Below are 24,047 nucleotides of genomic sequence, written 5' to 3' on the forward strand. Positions count from 1 at the left end.
ACTTCAAACTTGCAATAATTCATTTTCAATGCTCAAGAAATTGATTGGCAGCAATTTACATTTATCGTGTCAATAAAAGTATTCTTATATAGCCTTAAATATTTGTGGCAGATTTAATTTATATCTATCACACATACAGTAACGACATGACATTCAATGCATGTTGATGCTGAAGTTTGTGAAAACAGCATGTTTGCAAATGGTGGAGTGGTGCAAATCATCCAGCAACATTTGAATATTTGCATTTAATCGTGCATCTGCTCCTCACCTGATGTTGCTGTATCACCTTCCCATCAATAATGGTCAATGACATTTAGTCTCACCGTTAATTTGACAGCAAACACTGGCAGTTGTAAATTTGATAAGCCCTTGGCGAGACTGTGAATGGTGCAAATGCTGAGCTTGGATTTCACGTTACAGTAAAACTGACAATTGCACTGTTATGATTCGCTGCTGAATTTGGCCAGCTGTAGGTTCTGCCTCTACAGGTGATGCTTTCAGCTGCTTTCCAGGCTGAACACAGGACATTTTCCCATTTGTTACCTGTGATGAGTTATCTTGCATGCCACAAATGCACATCGGAAAATAGTTGGGACATTTTCCTGGCAGACAAGGTACCTGACTGAGTACAAGCATTTGGAAGATCAAGAAGAAATCTGGGCGGCATCAATGCCACCAAATAAGCAAAGAGAAAAGTTTTAGAATTTGTCACTAAATTGAAGGCAAGATACAACAGTTAGCTTCACAACCAGAATACAGTGTGACACAAGTTGAATATTCAGGTTGCCATGTTGCTTGCATGCTATTAAGACTTAATTCTTTTTATTTTTTTATTATCAAGCTATGTTACAAGTTACTGTCAATTACGACATGAGCCAATAATAACTATGACCTTGTAATTACTCTACATGAATATGAATGCCATACACTTAATGCATATAGTTATTTTAACAGACACAAACTCTTTTATTAAAATTCCTGTGTTAAACGAGTGGACAAAATAAATTCAGCCCAATGCCTTAAGGCATTGTACCCTAATTTAGTAATTATAACTTTCAGGCTTTGTGTGTTTTCCTTTGTATTTTTAAAATTTTCTATAGGCTGAAGGATTAGTTTGATAAAATTAATAATCATTATCTTTAAGAGATATTTAGACCATTGAATGACAATCCAGAATAGTTTGATAGCTTAATTTAGGTATGACAAATAAAGAAGAGGGAAATAGAAGGCAGGCACTGGAATTTGCAGATCATTTTACACTTGAGGGAGTTAGAAAAAATCTTTCTGTAGAATAAAAGAAAGTGTGACATTTGGCATAAATGAAATTTGGATAAAATTAGGTTTAATTGTTCTTTTTCGAAGAATTTGCATGTACATTACATACTTCAGTACTCCCCATTAAAACGTAGAAAGAAACAGAAAGATTTATGGTGGAAGGAGACCATTTGGCCCATCATTTGAATGCTGGCTGAATAAGAGCTAACCAGACAAACCCCATCTTTCAGCACTTGGTCAGTAGCCCAGTAGGTTGCAGAGCCTCAAGTGTATATCCAGGCATGTTTTCTAAATGCATTAATGGTTTCTGTCTCTCCCACCTTTTGAGGCAGTGAGTTCCAGGCCCCTACCACCTTCTGGGTGAAACAAATACTCTTCAGCTCCACTCTAATCCTTCCATTAATTACTTTAAATCTATGCACCCTGGTTAATGCCCTCTCAGCTAATGAAAATAGATCCGTTCCATCCCATCTATTCTATCAGGCATCTCAATTCTGTACACCTTAATTAAATCTTCCCTTAGCCTCCTCAGTTCCAAACAAAACAATCTCAGCCTATCCGATCTTTCCTCTTGGCTAGATTCCTCCTTTTCTGGCAACATTCTCATAATTCCATTTTGTACTCTCTTGAGTATGATCACATCCATCCTGTAATCCAGTAACCAGTGCACAGTACTCAAGCTGCAATCTAACTAGTATTTTATGTAGTATAAACTCGCCGCTCTTATTTTCTAAGCCTTGGTCAATAAATGAAAATATCCTGTATACTTGACCACCTTATCGACCTATACCATCAGGGGTTCTGTAGATTCTCTGTTCCTGTCCGCTTTAGAATCCTAACATTTATTGTGTATTTTTTTTGTTTTGCTTGCCCTCCCTAAATACATTATCGCACACTTTTCTGGATTTGCCACTTTGGAGTCATAGAATTCATAGAATTCCTGCAGTGCAGAAGGAGGCCATTTGGCCCCTCGGGCCTGCACCAACAACATTCCCACCCAGGCCTGATCCCCATAACCCCATGTATTTACCCCGCTATTCCCCGTGACACTAAGGGACAATTTAGCATGGCCAATCAACCTAACCCGCACATCTCTGGACTGTGGGAGGAAACCAGAGCACCCGGAGGAAACACAGACAGGGGGAGAATGTGCAAACTCCACGCAGGCAGTCACCCAAGGCTGGAATCGAATCCGGGTCCCTGGCGCTGTGAGGCAGCAGTGCTAACCACTGTGCCACCTGCCCATCTGACAAGTCCATTGCTATCTTCCAGCAGTCTACAGCATTCCCCTTTACTGTCAACCACATGATCAATTTTCATATCATTGACAAACTACTTAATTATGCTCCCTGCATTCAAGTCTAAGGGGTGATCTTACCAGCTTGTTCTGTCGGTCAATCTGCATGGCGGCTGGTAAAATTGAGTGTGAGGCGAAAAATTAGATTTGCACCTGGTTTTTTGCCTCTGGCAATGTTACCGGCACTGATTTGCCGGTGAAATTGGCTTCGTGTCCAAAAAGGGCACAAAGCCGATTCAATATTCATTACATCATCTAAATATAATAAGTGAGACCCAGGCACTATCAGCCGGGCTCACTTGTACTTACCCTCGAGGTCCTCACCCAACAACAGGGATCAGGCATGATGGCCTCGCCGGTGGGAACGGAGGCCATTGAAGGCACCCGAGTGGACAGGGACAGGGTCAGGTAGAGCCCCTTGGGGTTGATCAGGCTGGGTCGGCGGTCAGGGGGGTGTGGGGGTGATCACTGGGGTGACAATCAGCGGGGAGACTGGAGGGGATGATGTCCGTCGGGGTGGGAGGTGGTAGTGGTGGAGTGGGGAGTGACAGGAGATCTCCCAGTGTACTGTGTACACTGTGTACACTGTGCACTGCGAGATCGGGGTGCTGTGCAATGGTGCCCCTAGAGCTCAACAGTCGGCTTCTTAGCGAGATTAGGCTCCGCCTCCTCCCCTGCTGGCGAGAATCACATCCTGGCTCATTTTTGTCTTTAAGTGCCGTACGATTGCTACTGGAAGCTAGCCCAAAAATTGGCACAATTCTCTCCCAGAAGAACATAAGATCATAAGACCATAAGACCATAAGACATAGGAGCAGAATTAGGCCACCGGCCCATCGAGTCTGCTCTGCCATTCAATCATGGCTGATATTTTTCTCATCCCTATTCTCCTGCCTTTTCCCCATAACCCCTGATCCCTTTATTAATTAAGAACCTATCTATCTCTGTCTTAAATACATTCAATGACCTGGCCTCCACAGCCTCCTGCGGCAAAGAGTCCCACAGATTCACCACTCTGGCTGAAGAAATTCCTCCTTATCTCTGTTTTAAAGGATTGTCCCTTTAGCCTGAGGTTGTGCCCTCTGGTTCTAGTTTTTCCTACCAGTGGAAACTAGTAGGAAACCATTCTCATGCCTGTTTGGCACTTTTTTTGGTAAGGTCATCCCCTAAATCTTTGATCTATGCCATGAACCTCAAGGGGCCCGGACCTGAGCCCTGCGTTACTCCCCTGGAAACAGCCAACCAGTCACTTAAACAGCCATCCACCATAATTCTTGCTTCCTGCCACTGGGGCAATTTTAGATCCAATTTGCTGCCCTTTGATCCCATGAGTATTTAATTTACTGACCTGTCTACCATGTGGGACCTTGTTAAATGGCAAGCTAAAATCCATGTAGACTGCACTAAATATGCCACCCTCCTTGTTACTTCCCCAAAATATTCAAAGAAGTTAGTCAGACCTGACCTTCTCTAAACAAATCAATGCTGATTGTCCTTGATTAACTCACGACTCCCTAAAGAACGATTTATAGATTCATAGAATCCCTACAATGCAGAAGGAGGCCATTCGACCCATCGAGTCAGCACCAACCACAATCCCACCCAGGCCCTATTCCTGTAACCCCACATTTTTACCCTGCTAATCCCCCTGACACTAGGGTCAATTTGGTATGGCCAATCAACCTAACCCACACATCTTTGAACTGTGGGAGGAAACCGGGGCACCCGGAGGAAACCCACACAGACATGGGGAGAGTGTGCAAACTCTACACAGACAGTGACCCGAGGCCGGAATTGAATCCGGGTCCCTGGTGCTGTGAGGCTGCAGTGCTAACCACTGTGCCACTGTGCCTTATACTGTGCCTCGGAATTTGTTCCAATACTTTGTTCACCACCAAGGTTAGGCTGATTGGTCTGCAATTTTTCGAGTTATCCCTTCCTCCCTTTGTAAACAACAGCATAAATATTGGTCGTCCTCCATTCCCACAGTGACACACCTGCGGCCACAGAGAATTGCAAAACCATGGTCAGAACCTCTGCTATTTTTTTCCTTGTTTCTCTTAGCAGCCTGGGATACATTTCATTTGGATCTGGTTATTTGACCACTTTCAAGGATGCTAACCACCTTAATATTCCCTCCCTCACTTTGTTTGCCCTATTCAGTATTTCACAGTCCTATGTAACTGCTTCATCCCTCTCTTTTGTGGAAACAGTTAGAACATATTCATTAAGAGCCATGCCCAAGTCTTGCACCTCCACACAAACGACCTCTTTGGTCTCTAATCAGCCGTACTCTCACTCTTGTTCTTTATGTATTTTTAAAACATGGGATGGAATTTTCCATCCTGGAGATTAAGGCCAGGATTTACTGGCCCTGACGTGGTGGGACCTGTGTGGGAGATTTGGCGGCCCAGCCAAAAGTCCATTGACAGCATGTTTGATTGCTACCCATTCCACAAACATTCAATCCCTCCACCACCGATTAACAGTGGCAGCCATGTATACCATCTGCAAGATGCACTGCAGGAACTCACCAAGGTTCCTTAGCCAGCACCTTCCAACTCCATGACTATTACCATCTGGAGAAGGACAAGGGCAGCAGGTGCCTGGGGAACATCACCACCTGGAGGTTCCCCTCTAACACACTCACCATCCTGACTTGGAAATATATCGCCGTTCCTTCGCAGTTGCTGGATCAAAATCCTGGAATTCCCTCCCTAATAGAATGGTGGGCGTACCTACAGCTCAGAGACTGCAGCGGTTCAAAAGGCAGTCTACAATAACTTTCTGATGGGCAGTGAGGGATGGGCAATAAATGCTGTCCTAGCCAGTGACTCCCACAGCCCTTAAATGACAAAAGAATGAAGGACAACCACGAGAATCATCATGGAATCTACAGTGCAGAAGGAGGCCAATTGGCCCATCGTGTCTGCACCAACAACAATCCCACCCAGGTCCTATCCCCATAACCCCACATATTTACCCTCCTAATCCCCCTGACACTAAGGGGCAATTTATCATGGCCAGTCAACATAACTTGTACACCTTTGGACTGTGGGAGGAAACTGGAGCACCCAGAGGAAACCCACGCAGACATGGAGAGAATGTGCAAACTCCACACAGACAGTCACCCAAGGCCAGAATTGAACCCAGGTCCCTGGCACGGAGAGACAGCAGTGATAACCACTCTGCCACCGTGCCACCCCTACATTTGGCATTACTGCTCCAAAGAAGCCAAAATGTCAGTGTCATACTGGACTATGCTAATATTGTCAGTACAGCTACTGCAAGTTATGCCCCATTCAGTTCCTATGGTTCAATGGTTCAGACAGAATTTGGATCCTTGGTATATTTTCAATTGCTGAATTACATGCTTTGTTAATTCAAAGTCAGTGTGGCTTTTGAACTCTTGGTGCTCACAGACACAAAACTTTAAGGACAGTGATTTATGATTTATATATCACACTGAATAGTCAAAAGATTCCTAATAGCAGCTAATGCAGCCCATTAATTGCAACAGAAAATATTTCTGAGATGGATGCCTCAATGGCAGTAAGATATTTCAACACATATATAAATATCACTACATGACTCAATTCAAGCTACTGAGGATTCTTCAGTCCATGTTCATTATTTGCTGGCTGGCAATGGCAACCATTTAACCTAGGGGTGGATCCTGATGCGTTTTTTAAAAAATCTGCTGGATATAAAATGATTTATTGTATAGCACTGTCCAATGTTGAAATTCATTCATTCATGCTGGCACTTCCAAGGCCCGACTTAACTAGAACTGCTAAGCTAACAGCTTACAATCAAATGGTGCAGGAATCTATTGTCACCAGTTATAATTAACTAAATGATAACATCAAAACTACGGAACTGGTCTGTTTGTTTAATCAAACTCGCTCCCTTCTGATTTAGGCTACGCTCATTCAGCTGTTAAGTTATTACTTTAACGGAGTGTTGCACATAGTGCTGTAAATTCATTTAAGTAAGCTCACTCAAAAAAACAGATGGGAAAACCTCCCATTTTCCCATCTGTTGGGCACTCAGAATGTTTTTGGGAAAATCGCGCCCATGCTCTTTGTTGTATTACTACACAATTGATTTGCAATTGTAAAAGTCTGGAGTACATTTGAAATACAGACACTGTTGCAACATGAGGAAACACAATAGCCAATTTGCACAGAAATGTCCCTCAACAGCAGTGAGATAAATAAGCAAATAAGCTGCCGTAGCAATGTTGGTTGCAGGATAAGTGTTGGTTCACACCACAATTCCCATGCTGCTCTTCACATAGTGAAATTAGATTCTTTACATTGGTGTACACAGAGTCTTGGTTTAACATTTCATCTGAAAGACAGCACCTCTGACATCACATCACTGAGTACGACACTGAAATGTTAGCTTAGATTATGTGCTGAAGTCTCAGAATTGGTAAGAATGTTCCTACTAATCAAGTGCTGACTCAAGAAAAATTGTACTGCCGCAGTTACATTTCCTAACTTTATTGCCTCCTCCAATTTTGTCTCTGATTTTCTTGCCTTTTGTGAGCCGCAGACCATGACTGCACTAAACGTTTGACGGTAATGCAAAGTCAATTTCTCAATAAAGCCACACAGGTTCTGTGACGAGCAAATGCAGATTTCGCTCAGTCATCAGGGTCAGGGAGAAACTATGAACTCTGTCTGCGCGCCTCAGATAAGAAGCATTAGAAATATCAGTGAAGAAAGCAGAAATCAAGATAAAGGCCGGAATTCTCCCAAAAAAAGTGACAAAATTGGGGTTAAAAACTGGAGTAATTCACATTGTTTTTTTCAATGGGAGTTCAGAGAAGAATCTCCCACACTCTGCACTGCAGAGGTCCAGCATGTATATCATTAAATTTCAGAGGCCGGGGCCTATCCCCACTGGAGAGGCTGAAATCAGTGTGCTGAGTGGGCTACTGCGCAAGCACCGGTCTATCAGCACCGAGATCGGCACAATGTGTAGTGGCCCCACACTGATGGCCTTCCGATTGCTGGCCAGCCCCGCGACCCCCACGTCGCCGGCTCTCCGCGCCCCGACGGCCCGATCGCTGGCCCCCCCGACCATTCCCAGGCCCAGCCCCGAACCACCCCCATCCCAGCCCCCCGCAATCCTCATCCCCCTACAGTAACCCCTTCCCGACAGTAACCCCCCCCCCCCCACAGTGCCGACCACCCCAGCAGGCTGACCCCGCCCCCACAAGCCCACCCCGATCGCTTCCTCCCTCCTTCCCCCATCGATCCCTATGCAGAGTGGCAGCGGGACCCTCCCACCCACACCGATCACCCTGTAGACTGCATCTCCATCACACCCTGCCCCTAGGCCCCACCCCTATATGCCCTAGCCCCTTGGCACTACCCCATGCCCAATGGGCAGTGCCAAGGTGCCCCCTGGGCATTTGCCCCTTGGACAATGCCAGGGACACAGGCTGGCACTGCCAGGGTGTGCATGCCCAAGGGCACCACCCCCTTGCCACCTGACCCTCTGAAGGACACAATTGCCCTCCCCTTCACTCCAGTGGGGTCGGGTCGTTTGTTCCCGATTAGCAGGGAGCTACTGTAAGCCCCACTGCAGTGAACCACTCCAGTAGTGGGGGAAGGTAAGTCTCCGGGCCCGCTAATTGTATTTAAAAGATATTTAAATTGGCATTCAAATCATTTCCATGCCTCCCCTCCGATTTCCAGCGCAGAGCAGACTCTGCCAGAAATCCGGTGCTGGGAGACGCAAACAAGGGACGAACGCTTGCGTGAACCCCGCGAATCGGCCGATGCGAAAATCTCCCAAGATGGAAGAATCACGGCCAAAGTATCCACCGGCTAACACTCACGGGAATAACGTGGTGGATCTCATTGCAATTGGCAAGTGGTGAGATCACCAGATAGCAAACTAAGTGGGAGCTAAGCTCAGAGTTAGTTCCATTCGTAGAATCCAGGTTGTTAAGTTCAATTGTGGTGCTCCTGTCACTTCTGCAGCTACCTCAGCACAGAGCAGAGGTTAAACTGGCAACTACAGGCAATGCATTTACTGTGCTATCTGAATCACTCGCTGAAGACCTTAACATGCAGATTTCACTTTAGGAATTAAACAAAATAAAAGCTTCAGAACTTACTTTTTCAAAGACATGGCAAATGGAGCTGGTGAGATGCGAAATGATGACCACCACTTACACAACCATATCCCAACTAGCAGGGTGGGGGGAGGGGGGGCTGGTGTGTGGTGAGGCAGCGGTGTGGGGGGTGATGGTGGTGTTGGTGTCTTCTGGGGAGGAGTAAAGGGAAAAATGTAGTGAATTTGAAAGCTAACTGTGGAGATAACTTTGCCAAATGCTGTATACAGTTTTGTGTTTTTTTTTGTGTCTAATTCTGCCATCTGGTTCCATTTCAGTTGTGACTTTGATGACACTGCCCAATATCGGGCTTCAGCCATGAATGCAAAGGGAGAACTTTCAGCTTTTGCATCAATTGTGGTAAAACGTACGTCCATGAAATTAATTTGTCACATAATCTGTTTTAGTAGCTTGGGTAGTGCTTTGCACCAACAAACCTCCATCTGTTCTTTATTTGTTTCAGGATTCAAGGCCGAGCATGGTGATATCTCATTCCATTCTGGAGGACATGCACATCATTCTTGTAGGTATCAAGCTTATTCGTAGAACCAGCTTTAATATAGATATCCTACTCCTGGATAAAGAAAACAGAATCATATCTGCTCTAAATGTTGACATGCGTCCAATAATCTGTGGACTTTAAAACCTGAAACATGGCATTGCCGAACTAATATGTTTTATCAAGTTTTCTGCTTTTTTTAACTTTATTGATAATCTGGCCCTTCATAGTTTTCTCAATTAAAAATAACACTGCAAAAAGTTTGGAATGAATTCTGTAGCTGCTGATATTGGACCACTTCAGGTTTGGTAGATTAAAGAGGGTGCAATATGCAGAGTACCACAAAAATATCATTCAAATTAGTTGAAGACATAAAGACAAAGAATCGTACGCTGTAGAATGTTAAATCATTAGTCGACATTGTGAACCTTATTCAATTAAAAAATAATTTAATTAAAAATAACCCTTAAAAAATTCAACTTCAACATTATCCAGGTTTGAAAACGTTCTGGTCAAGCTGAATCAGCAATACTGAGGCACAGTTACCATTAAAAAAAAGTGAAAAAAAATGTATGTAGTACATCTGGAGTAAAAAAAAACTATGCTAGAAAAGTATAACTGGCTGATCAGCATTTTGAAGAGACTTACAGATTAAAATGTAGTTGGCTTCCCTAGAATGAATGAACTTGAAATGGACACAGCTGCCGGAATTTTACCGCCTCGCCCGCCCGAGGTTCGTAAGATCCCGTCCGAGACCAATGGAGGATGCCGTTCTGCGAGCCTCATCTGCCCCAATTTTGGGGAGGGGGTGCCAATAAAATTTTGGCATGCAAGTCAATGGACTAGGACAGATTTGAATTCTTGGTGACCACTGATTATTCCCCACACCCTTTGGTTTTGAGAATGCCTTGACATCCCTGTAGTCTAACCAAAAGTGTTTCTCTAGCCTAACTCTGCAAACTCTGAACAATGAACAGATGTAAAATATAAACCTTCCAGATGCGGATCAAACTTGTTCTCAATTCTAGCCTTTGTTTTTATTTTGCACCTTTCTGTGCATTTAGACCTGGAATTTTAACATAAAGAAAGCAGTATCATTATAAACATAGTTTCATTTAGTTTTGAAGTCTAATGGTGTTTTATTATATCTGAATTTACTGTTGAAAAATGTGTATTGGCAACTGCGATCATATGGGTGTCTTTTCTATTCCATAAAGTTGAGGCATCGCCATGAGACATTTATATTTAATTAAAATATCTAAAGTAGAAAAATGTCATAAATATAAACATTTCCAAAAAATCTGGGCACAATCTGCTGATGAACACTTTATTCCATGTAATAAATAGGCCATCAGCCTGCTTTGGTACTAATATCACTAGTGGTTTGGTTGACTGTTTTGAGATATGTACCCACATCACACTGATATAACTGGTTCTAACCTCAGCCTTGCTAAACTTACTGAAGTAGCTGGCAAAGACTTAGTAAATAGAAAATAAAGAGGAAACCCTATCTCCTATTGGACAGATCTGGCAACCCTGTACCTAATTGTAAACCTTCCATGGGGGTTGATAATAATACCTGGAGAGTACGACTCACAAACTCTTTGCAGAATATCCCAATTCCAAATAATTGCTCGCAAGGGCCTCTGTCAAGAATTACTTACGAGAATGGGAAAGGGAAAATTGAAAGAAAATGAAATAAAACAAAACACAACGGTGAAAGAGAAGTGTTAAAAGAAACTAATTCAACTTCTTTGTCGAACAGATGACTATTTCCCTGGTGATCCTCATATGAAGTTTGATGTGCACATCGTTGAAAAGTTTGAAGTGTCATTTGGTAAGGAAGGCGACACCTTGAGTTTGGGCTGCACTGTGGTCGTTCATCCCAGCCTAAAGCGATTTCAGCCAGAGATTCAGTGGTGGCACGATGGTAAGTGTTGCCTGTGTGAATGTGGGAGAGGGACCTAGCATGAAATTGCAGTTAGCAAGAAACCAAAGATCAAACCACTTTAAAAAGATCTTTAGTTATCTCCTCTCCTTCCTCACAGCATAGAATATCGCTATTGTTCATGCGGTTCACACCCAGATAGGTGTAAGAAATAGCATCTTCAGCCGGCATACAAGTTCCCTGCCTCTATCCTAATGCTGGAGCATTTTTCTGGAGGCAGGACAGGAGGCTGCTGGATTGTAAGCAATGGGAAGCTCACCAAACTCATTAAACCCCAATTAAGGCCAATTGGAGGATGCAAACTGGGATTTTTCAGTCAGCCTCCAGGTTCATGAGGAGGTCAGTGTGACTGCCCCGAGGCAGCGAGAGTCCATTATTCCAGGCTGGGCCATCTCTTCCAGCATGGGCCTAACAGCAGCTGGAAGCCATTATGACAAGGGGTGTCCTGGTAGACTGCCTGTAAAAACCTTCTGTAATTTAAATGTTGAAAAGGTTGGAGAGAGGGGCCTCCATTTTGAAGCACCCTCTTACCTGTAAGAACATCCCCCTACTCTTTCAATCTGCTGGGGGAGTAAATGACCCTCCAGCTTTGAAAGGCAGCTGCCACCATTAACTTTTCAGATTGAAGGATTGTAGACAGTGGTGTTCTCCGTGGGTCTGTGCGAAGACCACTGCTTCTCTTGCTATATATAAATGACTTAAATCTTGGAATACAGAGTAGAATTCCAAAATTTGCCAATGATACAAAACTCGGAGGAGAGGCAAAAAGATGAATTGACTGTAATATGGTATAGGCTGGCAGAATGTGTAGGTGAATGGCAGATGGGATTTAATATAGAGAAATGTGAGCGAATGTATTCTGACAGAAGGGTTAGGGAGAGGCAATAAAGACTGAATGGTATCGTTCTAAAGAGAGTGCAGGGGTAGAAGGACCTGGTTGTACATGTACATCAATCTTTGAATGCGGCAGGACATATTGAGAGCGCGGTTAGCAAAGTATGTCGAATCCTGGACTTCATAAGTAGACATTGGAGTGAATTCCCCCGTTCCACCCACCAGAGGAATAGTAGCAGGCGAGGGGTGGACCATGGTGGAGGGCGTGAATGTTTGTGGAAAGGGTATCAATCAAGTGGGCTGTTTTGCCCTGGATGGTGTTTATTTTGTTGAATGTTGTTTGAGCATCACTCATCCAGGCAAGTGGAGAGTATTCCATTACACTCCTGACTTGTGCCTAGTAGATGGTGGACAGACTTTGGGGACTCAGGAGGTGAGTTACTCACTGCAGAATTTCTATCCTTTTACCTGCTCTGGTAGCCACAGTATTCATACAGCTAGTCCAGTTCAGTTTCTAGTGAATGGTAACCCCCAGGATGTTGAAATAATCTTTTTATAAAGACCTCTACCGAGATTTTCCAGTTTCGGGGTGAGCGCAGCTGGAAAATCCCACCCATTGATTATGAAAGCAGGGAGGCTATGCTGAATCTTGATAAAGTTTTGGTTAGGCCCCAACTGGAGTATTTCTGGTCACCACATTTTACGAAAGCTGTGAGGGTCCTGGAGATGGTGCAAAAATGAGCATGGTTCCAGGGATGAGGGATTTTAGTTACAAAGTTAGGTTGGAGAGGCTGGGGCTACTCTCCTTGGAGCAAAGGAAATTGAGGGAAAGTTTGATAAATGTATACAGGATTTTGACAGGTTTGGTAATGTAGACAAGGAAAATAGAAAACTCAAAAAATAATTGCCATTTACAGAAGAGAGTTCCAAATTTTTACATAGAGTGGGTGGTGGAAGTGTTTCCTACTTTCAATCCTGAAAGATATGGATTTATATTTACATGCTCCCTTGTCCTAAACTCGCCAACCAGTGGAAATAGTTTCCCTCTACGCTATCAATTTCCCTTCATATCTTGAAAACTTCAAATAAGATACTCCTTGACCTTCTAAACTCCAGAAAATAATCACTCCTTGTAAGTTAACCTTCAAAGTCCAGGTGTCATTATGATAAATCTAGGCTGCAATTCCTTCAAGGCTAATATTTCCTTTCTAAGATGTAGTGCTCAGAACTACTCAGTGACCCACGTGTGGTAACCATGGCTTTGTATAGCTCAAGTATGACTTTGACCTCCTTGTATTCACGTCTCCCAGATATAAAGAAGCGATCTTACCCTCTCACCCCATCGGTCGATGGGTGGTGCGAGCCAGTATGATTGTGAGAGAATCGGAAAATCGGGTTCATGCCCGATTTCTCGCTTCTCGCAATTTTGCCAGCACCTGATATCTGGCGAGATCAGGCACAGAACTAATTGTAATATTTAAGTTCTATTTAATCATCTGGGCTCACTTGCCTTTACAGCCTTGCCAGTGAAGATCCTCACTGGCGAGGATCACGTATGGTCCCCATTCACGGAGATCTGTCATGAAGGCCTCGCCAGTGGGGACCGGAGGCCATTGAGGCACCCCTGGGAGGTCAAGGGCAGAGGGAGTGGGGCCTAAGGCAGATGCAGGTGCAGGACACTGCACACTCTGCAACTGGGATCGGGGGTGAGGGAGGCTGGACGATCGGACGGTCTGTGTGGGGGGTGGGGGGGAATTGGCCGTGGGCAGCAGAAATAGCAGCGGGGAGGCAATTGGCTGCAAAGGCCAATGGTAGCTGGGGGAAGGTGACTGACAGATCTCCCTGGTCTGCGCATGCACAATGGCACCCTCTGCTGCAAACTTCCAGGCGAGCTTAGGCCCCGTCCCCATCCCTGCAGGCTGGAAACAGATCTTACTTCAATTTTTTCCTCAAAGTGAGGTAAGATTCAATTTCTAAGTTGTCCAAAAAAGTGATGCAATTCTTTCCTGTTCCATTCATTTGGCACTCAGAATGTTTTTGGTAAGATCGCGCCAAAGGTTAATTTTCCGTTAGTCTTTTTGAATTATTTTCTGTACCTGTTCACGGCATTTTAATTATCAGTGTTACTGGCCCTCCATATCATTTGGATCTTCACTGTTTCTGGCTTTTCACATTTAGAAAGTGCCCTGTTCTATCCTTTTTATGTCCAAAATGGATGGCCTCACATTTGCCGACAATGCCATAGTTTTGCCCATTCTCTGAATCTATTTTTTAAAATTCATTTACGGGATGTGGGCGTTGTTGGCTAGGCCAGCATTTATTGCCCATCCCTATTTGCCCTCAAGAAGGTTGTCCTGATCTGCAGTCTTGAACTGCTGCAGTCCCTGAGTTGTAGGTACACCCACAGTGCTGTTAGGGAGGGAATTCCAGGATTTGTCCAACTGACAATGAAGGAACACCGATATATTTCCAAGTCAGGATGGAGAGTGACTTGGAAGGAAAACCTCCAGGTGGTGGTGTTCCCAGGTATCTGCTGCTCTTGTCCTTCTAGATGGTAGTGGTTGTGGGTTTGGAAGGTGCTGCCTAAGGAACCTTGGTGAGTTCCTGCAGTTCATCTTGTAGATGGTACAAACAGCTACCACTGTGCATCATGGTGGAGGACGTGAATGTTTGTGGAAAGGGTATCAATCAAGTGGGCTGTTTTGCCCTGGATGGTGTTTAGTTTCTTGAATGTTGTTTGAGCATCAAGGCAAGTGGAGAATATTCCATTACACTCCTGACTTGTGCCTAGTAGATGGTGGACTGACTTTGGGGACTCGCAGTTACTCGCTGCAGAATTCCTATCCTTTTACCTGCTCTGGTAGCCACAGTATTCATACAGCTAGTCCAGTTCAGTTTCTGGTGAATGGTAACCCCCCAGGATGTTGAAATAATCTTTTTATAATTTTACACTTCCTTCTAGGCTGCTTACAACACTGCCTAACTTCTCAAGGAGTTTATTGCTTTCATTGTTGTTAATCTTGTGTATTTATGATTTCACATTTAGCAGTTATAGCTTGCAGCAAAAACTTAGCATGTGGAAAGAATGTCAAGTGTATATGTAAAGACAATAAATTTCAAACATCTAGGTTGAAATTCTTGCGTTGCACCCACCACAGGAATCGTCGCGAGTGAAACAGAACATTTGGCAGACCATTTAAAGTTCCATTGAGCTTGGATGGGAAATTCCGTTCTTGGAACACCGCGAATTATAATCTCCTGCATTAACCTCCATACCTGCTCCATTCTGACATTCCTACTCTTCTCTATTTTCATTGTCAGGTGTTCAGTTAAAGCCATCCGAATGGGTTCAGATGCACTGGAGTGGTGAAAGTGCCACACTGACTTTCACTCACCTAAACAAAGAGGACGAAGGATTGTACATCATGCGTGTACTGACAAAGTCTGGCTATGAACAGCATAGTGGATATGTGTTTGTCAGAGGTATGATTGCAAATAAACATAACAGCCCACATGTCATGAGAGTGCCTTGCCTTCCCATTGTGCGACTGATCAAATTCAGCCCAATTTTGTTCTCACTCAGCACCACATTGTGCACTAAGAAATCAGTAAATAATAAGCTGTTTACTGCCCCACAACCACATCCCGCAACTAGAGGCACTGAGAACAATTGTAGCAATTGTGCTACCACCAAGATAGCAACCAACAAACTCAGCACAGAGTAGTGATTGTAGTGAGGGTCTTTCTCGTCTGATAGTAAAGGTGATAAGGAAGGACTGTAGGAAAAGGGATAATTAGCCATGGATATCAAAGGAAATAAAGGAGGGTATCAAATTGAAAGAAAATGCATACAAAGTGGAAAAGATTAGTGGGAAATTAGAGGATTGGGAAATCTTTAAAGTCAACAGAAAGCCACGAAAAAACTATAAAGGAAAGTAAGATAGATTACGAGAGTAAACTAGCTTAGAGTCATAGAGGTTTACAGCATGGAAACAGGCCCTTCGGCCCAACTTGTCCATGCCGCCCTTTTTTTTAAAACCACTAAACTAATCCCAATTGCCCGCATTTGGCCCATATCCCTCTATGCCCATTGTACCCATGTAACTATCTAAATGCTTTTTAAAAGATAAAATTGTACCCGCCTCTACTACTACCTCTGGCAGCTTGTTCCAGGCACTCACCACCCTCTGTGTGAAAGAATTCCCCCTCTGGACACTTTTGTATCTCTTTCCATAGTTTTAGACTCCCCTACCTTTGGGAAAAGATATTGACTATCTACCTTGTCTATGCCCCTCATTATTTTATAGACCTCTATAAGGTCACCCCTCAGCCTCCTACGCTCCAGAGAAAAAAATCACAGTTTATTCAGCCTCTCCTTATAACTCAATCCATCAAGTCCCGGTAGCATCCTAGTAAATCTTTTCTGCACTCTTTCTAGTTTAATAATATCCTTTCTATAATAGGGTGACCAGAATTGCACACAGTATTCCAAGTGGCCCTTACCAATGTCTTGTACAACTTCAACAAAACGTCCCAACTCCTGTATTCAATGTTCTGACCGATGAAACCAAGCATGCTGAATGCCTTCTTCACCACTCTGTCCACCTGTGACTCCACTTTCAAGGAGCTATGAACATGTACCCCTAGGTCTCTTTGTTCTGTAACTCTCCCCAACGCCCTACCATTAATTGAGTAAGTCCTTCCCTGGTTCAATCTACCAAAATGCATCACCTTGCATTTGTCTAAATTAAACTCCATCTGCTATTTGTCAGCCTACTGGCCCAATTGACCAAGATCCCATTGCAATTGGAGATAACTTTCTTCACTGTCCACTATGCCACCAATCTTGGAGTCATCTGCAAACTTACTAACCATACCCCCTATATTCTCATCTAAATCATTAATATAAATGACAAATAACAGTGGGCCCAGCTCTGATCCCTGAATATAAACACAGATAGCAAAAGTTTCTCCAAATATATAGAACGAAAAAGAGTGGCTAAGGTAAACATTGGTCCTTTAGAGGATGAGAAGGGGGATTTAATAATGGGAAATGAGGAAATGGCTGAGGCATTGAACAGGTATTTTGTGTCGGTCTTCACAGTGGAAAACAAATAACATGCCAAACATTGATGACAAGGAGGCTATGGCAGGTGAGGACCTAGAAATGATCATTATCACTAAAGAGGTAGTGTTGGGCAAGTTAATGAAGCTAAAGATAGACAAGTCTCCTGGCCCTGATGGAATGCATCCCAGGGTACTAAAAAAGATCTTATAAAGGTCTATAAAATAATGAGGGGCACTGATCAGCTAGATAGTCAATATCTTTTCCCAAAGGTAGGGGAGTCTAAAATTAGAGGGCTTAGGTTTAAGGTGAGAGGGAAGAGATACAAAAGTGTCCAGAGGGGCAATTTTTTCACACAGAGGGTGGTGAGTGGAACAAGCTGCCAGAGGTAGTACTGGAGGTGGGTACAATTTTGTCTTTTAAAAAGCATTTAGACAGTTACATGGGTAAGATGGGTATAGAGGGATATGGGCCAAATGTGGGCAATTGGGATTAGTTTAGGGGTTTAAAAAAAAGGCGGCATGGACAAGTTGGGCCGAAGGACCTGTTTCCATGCTGTAAACCTCTATGACTCTGCTGGAGGAAATAGCAAATGTGCTCGAGGTAATTTACCAATGTTCATTGGACTCTGGGGCGGTTCCAGCAGATTGGAAAACAGCAAATCTGATGCCACTGTTTAAAAAAGGAGGTAGACAAAAGGTGGGTAACTATAGGCCAGTTAGCTAACTTGTGTAGTGGGGAAAATGCTTGAATCTATCATCAAGGAAGAAATAGAGAGACATCTGGATAGAAATGATCCCATTAGGAAGACGCAACATGGGTTCATGAAAGGCAGGTCATGTTTAACTCGTTTCCTGGAATTCTTTGAGGACATTATGAGCGTGGTAGACAAGGGGAACCGGTGGATGCGGTGTACCTGGACATCCAGAAGGCATTCGACAAGGTGCCGCACAAAAGGCTGCTGCATAAGATAAAGGTGCATGGCGTTACAGATAATGTTTTAGCATGGATAGAGGATTGGTTAGCAAAGAGTGGGGGTAAATGGGTGTTTTTCTGGTTGGCGATCAGTGACTTGTGTGTTTCAGGGATCAGATTTGGGACTGCAGTTGTTTACAATTTACATAGATGATTTGGAGTTGGGGACCAAGTGTAGTGTGTCAAAGTTCGCAGATGACACTGAGATGAGTGGTAGAGCAAAGTGTGCAGAGAACACTGAAAATTTGCAGAGGGATATAGATAGTTTAAGTGAGTGGGCAAGGGTCTGGCAGATGGAATACAATGTTGGTAAATGTGAGTTCATCTATTTTGGTAGGAATAACAGCAAAATGGACTATTATTTAAATGATAAAAAATTGCAGCATGTTGCTGTGCAGAGGGACCTGGGTGGCCTTGTGCATGAATCGCAAAACATTGGATTACAGGAGCAACAGGTAATTAAGAAGAACGCAAATGGAATTTTGTCCTTCATTGCTAGAGGGATGGAGTTTAAAAACAGGGAGGTTATGTTGCAGCTGTTTAAGGTGCTGGTGAGGCCACACCTGGAGTATTGTGAACAGTTTTGGTCTCCTTACTTGAGGAAGGATATACTGGCACTGGAGAGGGTGCAGAGGAGATTCACGAGGTTGATTCCGGAGTTGAGAGGGTTGGCTTACGAGGAGAGACTGAGTAGACTGGGATTAGATTCATTGGAATTTAGAAGAAAGGGAGGGATCTGATATAAACATATAAGATTATGAAGGGAATAGATAAGATAGAAGCAGGGTGGTTGTTTCCACTGGCGGGTGAAACTAGAACTAGGGGGTACAGCCTCAAAATAAGGGGGAGCAGATTTAGGACTGAGTTGAGGGGGAACTTCTTCACCCAAAGGGTTGTGAATCTGTGGAATTCCCTGCCCAGTGAAGCAGCTGAGGCTACCTCATTGAATGTTTTTAAGGCAAGGATAGATAAAGTTTTGAACAGTAAAGGAATTAAGGTTATGGTGAGCGGGTGGGTAAATGGAGCTGAGTCCACGAAAAGATCAGCCATGATCTTATTGAATGGCGGAGCAGGCTCGAGGGGCCAGATGGCCTACTCCTGCTCCTAGTTGTTATTTTCTAATGATAGGGAGCTGTGCCATAGTAAGTGTGCATTTAATGACTGAGCAGGCTTTGGGTATCTGCTATATTGGCTACATTGAGCTGTAAAAGCACAAGAGAGCACAGTTTGCCTGTAGATACTTGGTCTTTGTGAGAGAAATGACTTGGATACTGTCAGAGAGGAACACTGGAGCATAGGAGCAGGAGTTGGCCATTCAGCCCATTGAGCCTGGTCTGTCATTCAACACGATCACAGCTGATCATCACTTCAATGCCTTTTCCCCACACATTCTCTATATCGCTTTATGTCATGAGTATGTAGAAATCTGTCAATCGCTGCCTTAAACATACTCAATGACTGAGCTTCCACAGCCCTCTGGGGTAGAGAATTCCAAAGATTCACATCCCTCTGTGTGAAGAAATTTTCCCTTGTGAGCTGGTCATCATCTCCTTGGATGATGACATGCCAGCTGTGAGTCTGCCTCAGGGTGAGTAGAATGCACCATATCCTGCTTTTCAGTTATCAGTGACCAAGGTGCTGACACCGGCACAGTGGCACAGTGGTTAGTACTGCTGCCTCACAGCGCCAGGGACCCGGGTTCGATTCCTGGCTTGGGTCGCTGTCTGTGTGGAGTTTGCACATTCCCCCTGTGTCTGCGTGGGTTTCCTCCGGGTGCTCCGGTTTCCTCCAACACTCCAAAAATGTGCAGTTAGGTTGATTAAAGTTAAAGTTTATTTATTAGTTTCAACACTGCAATGAAGTTACTGTGAAAATCCCCTAGCCGCCACACTCCAGTGCCTGTTCGGGTACACTGAGGGAGAATTTAGCATGGCCAATTCACCCAACCTGCTCATCTTTGGATTGTGGGAGGAAACCGGAGCACCCGCGTAGACACAAGGAGAACATGTAAAATCCACACAAACAGTGACCTAAACCGGGAACCGAACCGGGGCCCTGGGCGCTGTGAGGCAGCAGTGCTAACCACTGTGCCGCCCCTGATAACCATGCTAAATTGCTCCTTAGTGTCAGGGGGATTAGCAGAGTAAATATGTGGGGTTATGGGGTTAGGGCCAGGGCGGGAGTGTTGTCAGTGCAGGCTCGATGGGCCGAATGGCCTTCTGCTGCACTGTAGGGATTCTATAATTCTATATTGCTGCTGCATTTCCCAGGAATGAGAGAAACTATAATGTAGCCATTGTAATCAATGAGTTTGCGCCTCGTTTACAGATGCTGATGCAGAAGTTGCAGGTGCCCCGGCAGCTCCTTTAGATGTCTATTGCTTGGATGCCAATAAGGATTATGTGATTGTAAGCTGGAAGCAGCCGGCAGTGGATGGTGGTAGCTCCATCGTTGGTTACTTTGTTGACAGGTGAGTGATAAAAGAAATTGATGGCTGGGATATTTCTCACGATATTCATTTCTGGATACTTTGGGTTCTGATTGAATAAACAGGAATTCTGAAAAAGTGGATCCTGTTACATTTTTTTTTGTTTCTTCCCTCCTCTCCTAAAAGTTTGGATTCGTGTCAGAGTACATTTCCCTGGGTGCTGTCGTTCTTCCACAACCCTAATCAAACGCTCTTTCCTTACATTTGAATAATGGCGGGCTCCGGGAGAGTGTTAGGAGTGTGTTTGATATTCAAGTCCCCAGTTTGTCTGGCAATATCTTCAGATTGATTTGGTGGGCAAACACCCGCATTTTCATTCTATTCAGAAGGTCTCATACACAGTGACAGTACTCAGGCAGCTGATCGCACGACATGAAAGGTATTAAGTGTAATACTGTGCAGTGATGCATGAAGTCATCTGCCCTAAGAATGAACAGAGAAACTCTGTAAACATTTAAATTTATATTTATAGTATTCTTGTTGATCTCTCATGCTACTGCTCATGGTCAGTTGGAGGATATTGCACTCTGTAACCTGTCTTTATTGTCTCTGTGGGGCTATTTCTCTCTTTGTCTTACCTCTTTTTCTTCTATTTCTCTGTTCTCATCAAGACTGTAAAAAGTAAAAGCAGGCATAGGTCACTTGGCCCTTGTAGCCTGTTCTGCTATTCAATACAATCAAGACAATCTGTTCCTTCAATCCCACTTTTCCGCACTATCTCCAAATCCCTTAATTTCCTCAGTACCCAAAAAATCTATTGATCACCAAGTTGAATTTTGACTGACTGAGCATCCACTGTTCTCTGGGGTCGAGAATTAAAAAGATCCACAACTGTTTGAGTCAAAAAATTTCTCTTCAGCTCAATCCTAAATGGTCACCCCATTCTGGACTCCTCAGCCAGGGAAACATCCTCCCAGCATCTACCCCATCGAAACTCTTAAGAATGTTAAAGGTTTTATGCCTCTTATTCTTCTAAATTCCAGGTAACAAAGGCTTTGTCTACCTAATCTCGCCTCAGAGAACAATCCCCTCTTCACAGGAATCAATCTAGTGAACCTTTGTTGCACTCACTCTAAGGCTTGTGTATCCTTCTTTAGGAAAGGAGATCAAAGCTGTACATATTTCCATAGGTGTGGTCTCATCAAGGCCTTATACAATTGTAGAAAGACTTCTTTATTCTTATCCTCCAATCTGTTAATAACAAAGGCAAACATACCATTTCATTACAGCTTCTTCCCTGCTGCCATCAGACTTTTGAATGGACCTACCTCGCACTAAGTTGATCTTCCCCTACACCCTAGCTATGACTGTAACACTACATTCTGCACTCTCTCCTTTCTTTCACTATGAACAGTATGTTTTGTGTAGGCATGCAAGAAACAATACTTTTCATTGTATAATTATACATGTGACAATAATAAATCAAATCAAAATTTTAAAAAATTGAAATAATTTATTTTCCTAATTACTTGCTATACTTGTATGTTCGTGTCCTGTGATTAATTTGCAAGGACATCCAGGTCCCTCTGAATGCCAACATTTGCAGTCTCTCACTATTGAAAAATATTCTGCTTTTCCAATTTTTTCCTCCAAAGTGGAGAACTTCACACTTTCCCACCTTATATTCCTGCCCATTCATTTAACCTGTCTATATTTCTTTGCAACCTCTTTGGTTCATCCTTGCAACTTACATCTTCAGCATCATTGAATGTGTTACACTCAGTACACTCATCTAAGTCATTGATAATATCTCTTCTTCTTCCCTCCCTTTAGCTCTTTGCTTTTTTTCTGTCATATCCTGTTGCTCTTTGTCTTACTGTACTTTCCTTTTGGGTGGGAGGTAGGCAGTATCCTGGTGATGTAGCAGATAAAAGAGTCACTCATGGCTCCAGGCTGCTTTGGGTATGTGAGTTCTACAAATGATAAAACAAAATTTAGAATTTTAATAAGAAAAAAATGGCAATAAAAATAATTTCAGAGAACATATTAGCAACTCACTGGAAGCGATGGCTGGATTATGCAGCCAAAGGATTATAGACTTTCACCATAAAGGCACCATGGATAATACTTATCATAGCATCACCTGCAGGAGTAACAGTAGGAACTTGAAGTGATTTTAAAAATATTTCCAAAGTATCAATTTTTGAGTGTGCGCTTGTGGTGAGTAGAAAATCAGACTTGTGCATCTTAGACGAGCTGCCTAATAATACTCCCTCACCTCCATCCTTGTTATAATGTGCCATCAGTGATAGGGCTGTTACTACAGTCTGAATTTTCTACGCTTGCTGGTGCTAACTAAACTTTGCCCAACAGCGGAACCTTCCAGAATGATCCTTTTCCATCTGAGCTTCCACATGAAAATGTGCATCTGTTTGAGGTAACCAAGGAGCTGTATACTTTTTATCCATAACCTTCAGGAGAGAAGAATAAATAGGAGAAAATGTGCAAGTAGCACTAAAGAAAGTGTTTAAACAGTAAATAAATGCCCTTACATATAATCTGTGATGTTTTTGTATAGTAGTGATGGCAGAATGAGTTTCAGAATGGTAATTGACTAGATTTCCTGTTTGCTCTAACAAACAACTCAATTCCTTTGTCTACAGATGTGAAGTACGAACCGGTCACTGGGTTCAGTGCAATGACACCCCAGTGAAGTTTGCCCGCTTCCCTGTCACCGGGTTGGTAGAAGGTCGTTCTTACATCTTCCGTGTGCGTGCTGTCAATCACGTTGGAATTAGCAGGCCATCCCGTATATCTGAACCTGTTGCAGCCTTGGATCCCTCTGATAAAGCGAGGCTGAAAGGTATGTCTTTTTTTTGACTACTCACTCTGAGAAAGAGTGACTCCTTTGATATCTTCTTTAAGAGTTCATGTTTGGCTACACTCTTAGTATGAAGGACAACAGGCCAAATAGTAAATTCGACGTTTGCTACTCAGAATAAATTTGTGCTGCATGCAATGTGATAGAAAGAGAAACTAAAACACACCAAAGCTGTGGCAATCCTTTGTGTTTATGGGAGCAAAGTACATTAGAGCACCAAGACCTGGTGCTATTGAAAAGGTGAGACACAGGCCGGAATTTTACCGAACTGCCCGCCTCGAGAATTGGAGTGGGCGAGGGGTGGAGCATGGGAAGGACCATTGATCTCGGGCAGGATTTTATGGTTTTGGCACGAGTGAGGCCATAAAATCCCATTCAAAGATTTGAACTACCATTGGGAATGAGTTCCCAAATCAGGTGAATCAGCCGAAGGTAGGATCTCCTTCGAGATAGATGGAAAGCAAAGAGGATGAAGAATTCATGTGGACCTGGTCTCTGGTCCAGAGCAGTGTTGGAACTATACCTGGTTCCTTATCTTAAATCTCAAACGTACGCAAATATTGTGCCTATCAGTGCTAGTTGATCCATCTTAAGCTGCACAGCGCAGTCAAGATACAAGGAAGGGTTAGGTACTTTGGCCAAGGTTGATTTTATTCTCTCTGGAAGAAGGTGCAATGGGTCAGGCCCATTTTCTTCACAGTAATGTGAGTAA

The 24,047-nt window shown here is 43.5% G+C and overlaps 1 protein-coding gene across 2 annotated transcripts in view; it reads left to right on the plus strand.

Moving 5' to 3' along the window:
* Positions 1-24,047, plus strand: part of myom1b (myomesin 1b) — a 129,725-nt gene that overhangs the window by 35,942 nt on the left and 69,736 nt on the right. For both annotated transcript variants that reach the window (XM_078216063.1, XM_078216064.1), the window contains 6 exons: positions 8,984-9,072; positions 9,169-9,228; positions 10,970-11,134; positions 15,308-15,469; positions 20,355-20,496; positions 23,118-23,317. In XM_078216063.1, the coding sequence (XP_078072189.1) occupies positions 8,984-9,072; positions 9,169-9,228; positions 10,970-11,134; positions 15,308-15,469; positions 20,355-20,496; positions 23,118-23,317 (818 nt within the window). The remainder of the gene's footprint in view (positions 1-8,983; positions 9,073-9,168; positions 9,229-10,969; positions 11,135-15,307; positions 15,470-20,354; positions 20,497-23,117; positions 23,318-24,047) is intronic.

The sequence above is a fragment of the Mustelus asterias genome, chromosome 7, assembly GCF_964213995.1.
Source record: "Mustelus asterias chromosome 7, sMusAst1.hap1.1, whole genome shotgun sequence".
Lineage (NCBI taxonomy): Eukaryota > Metazoa > Chordata > Chondrichthyes > Carcharhiniformes > Triakidae > Mustelus > Mustelus asterias.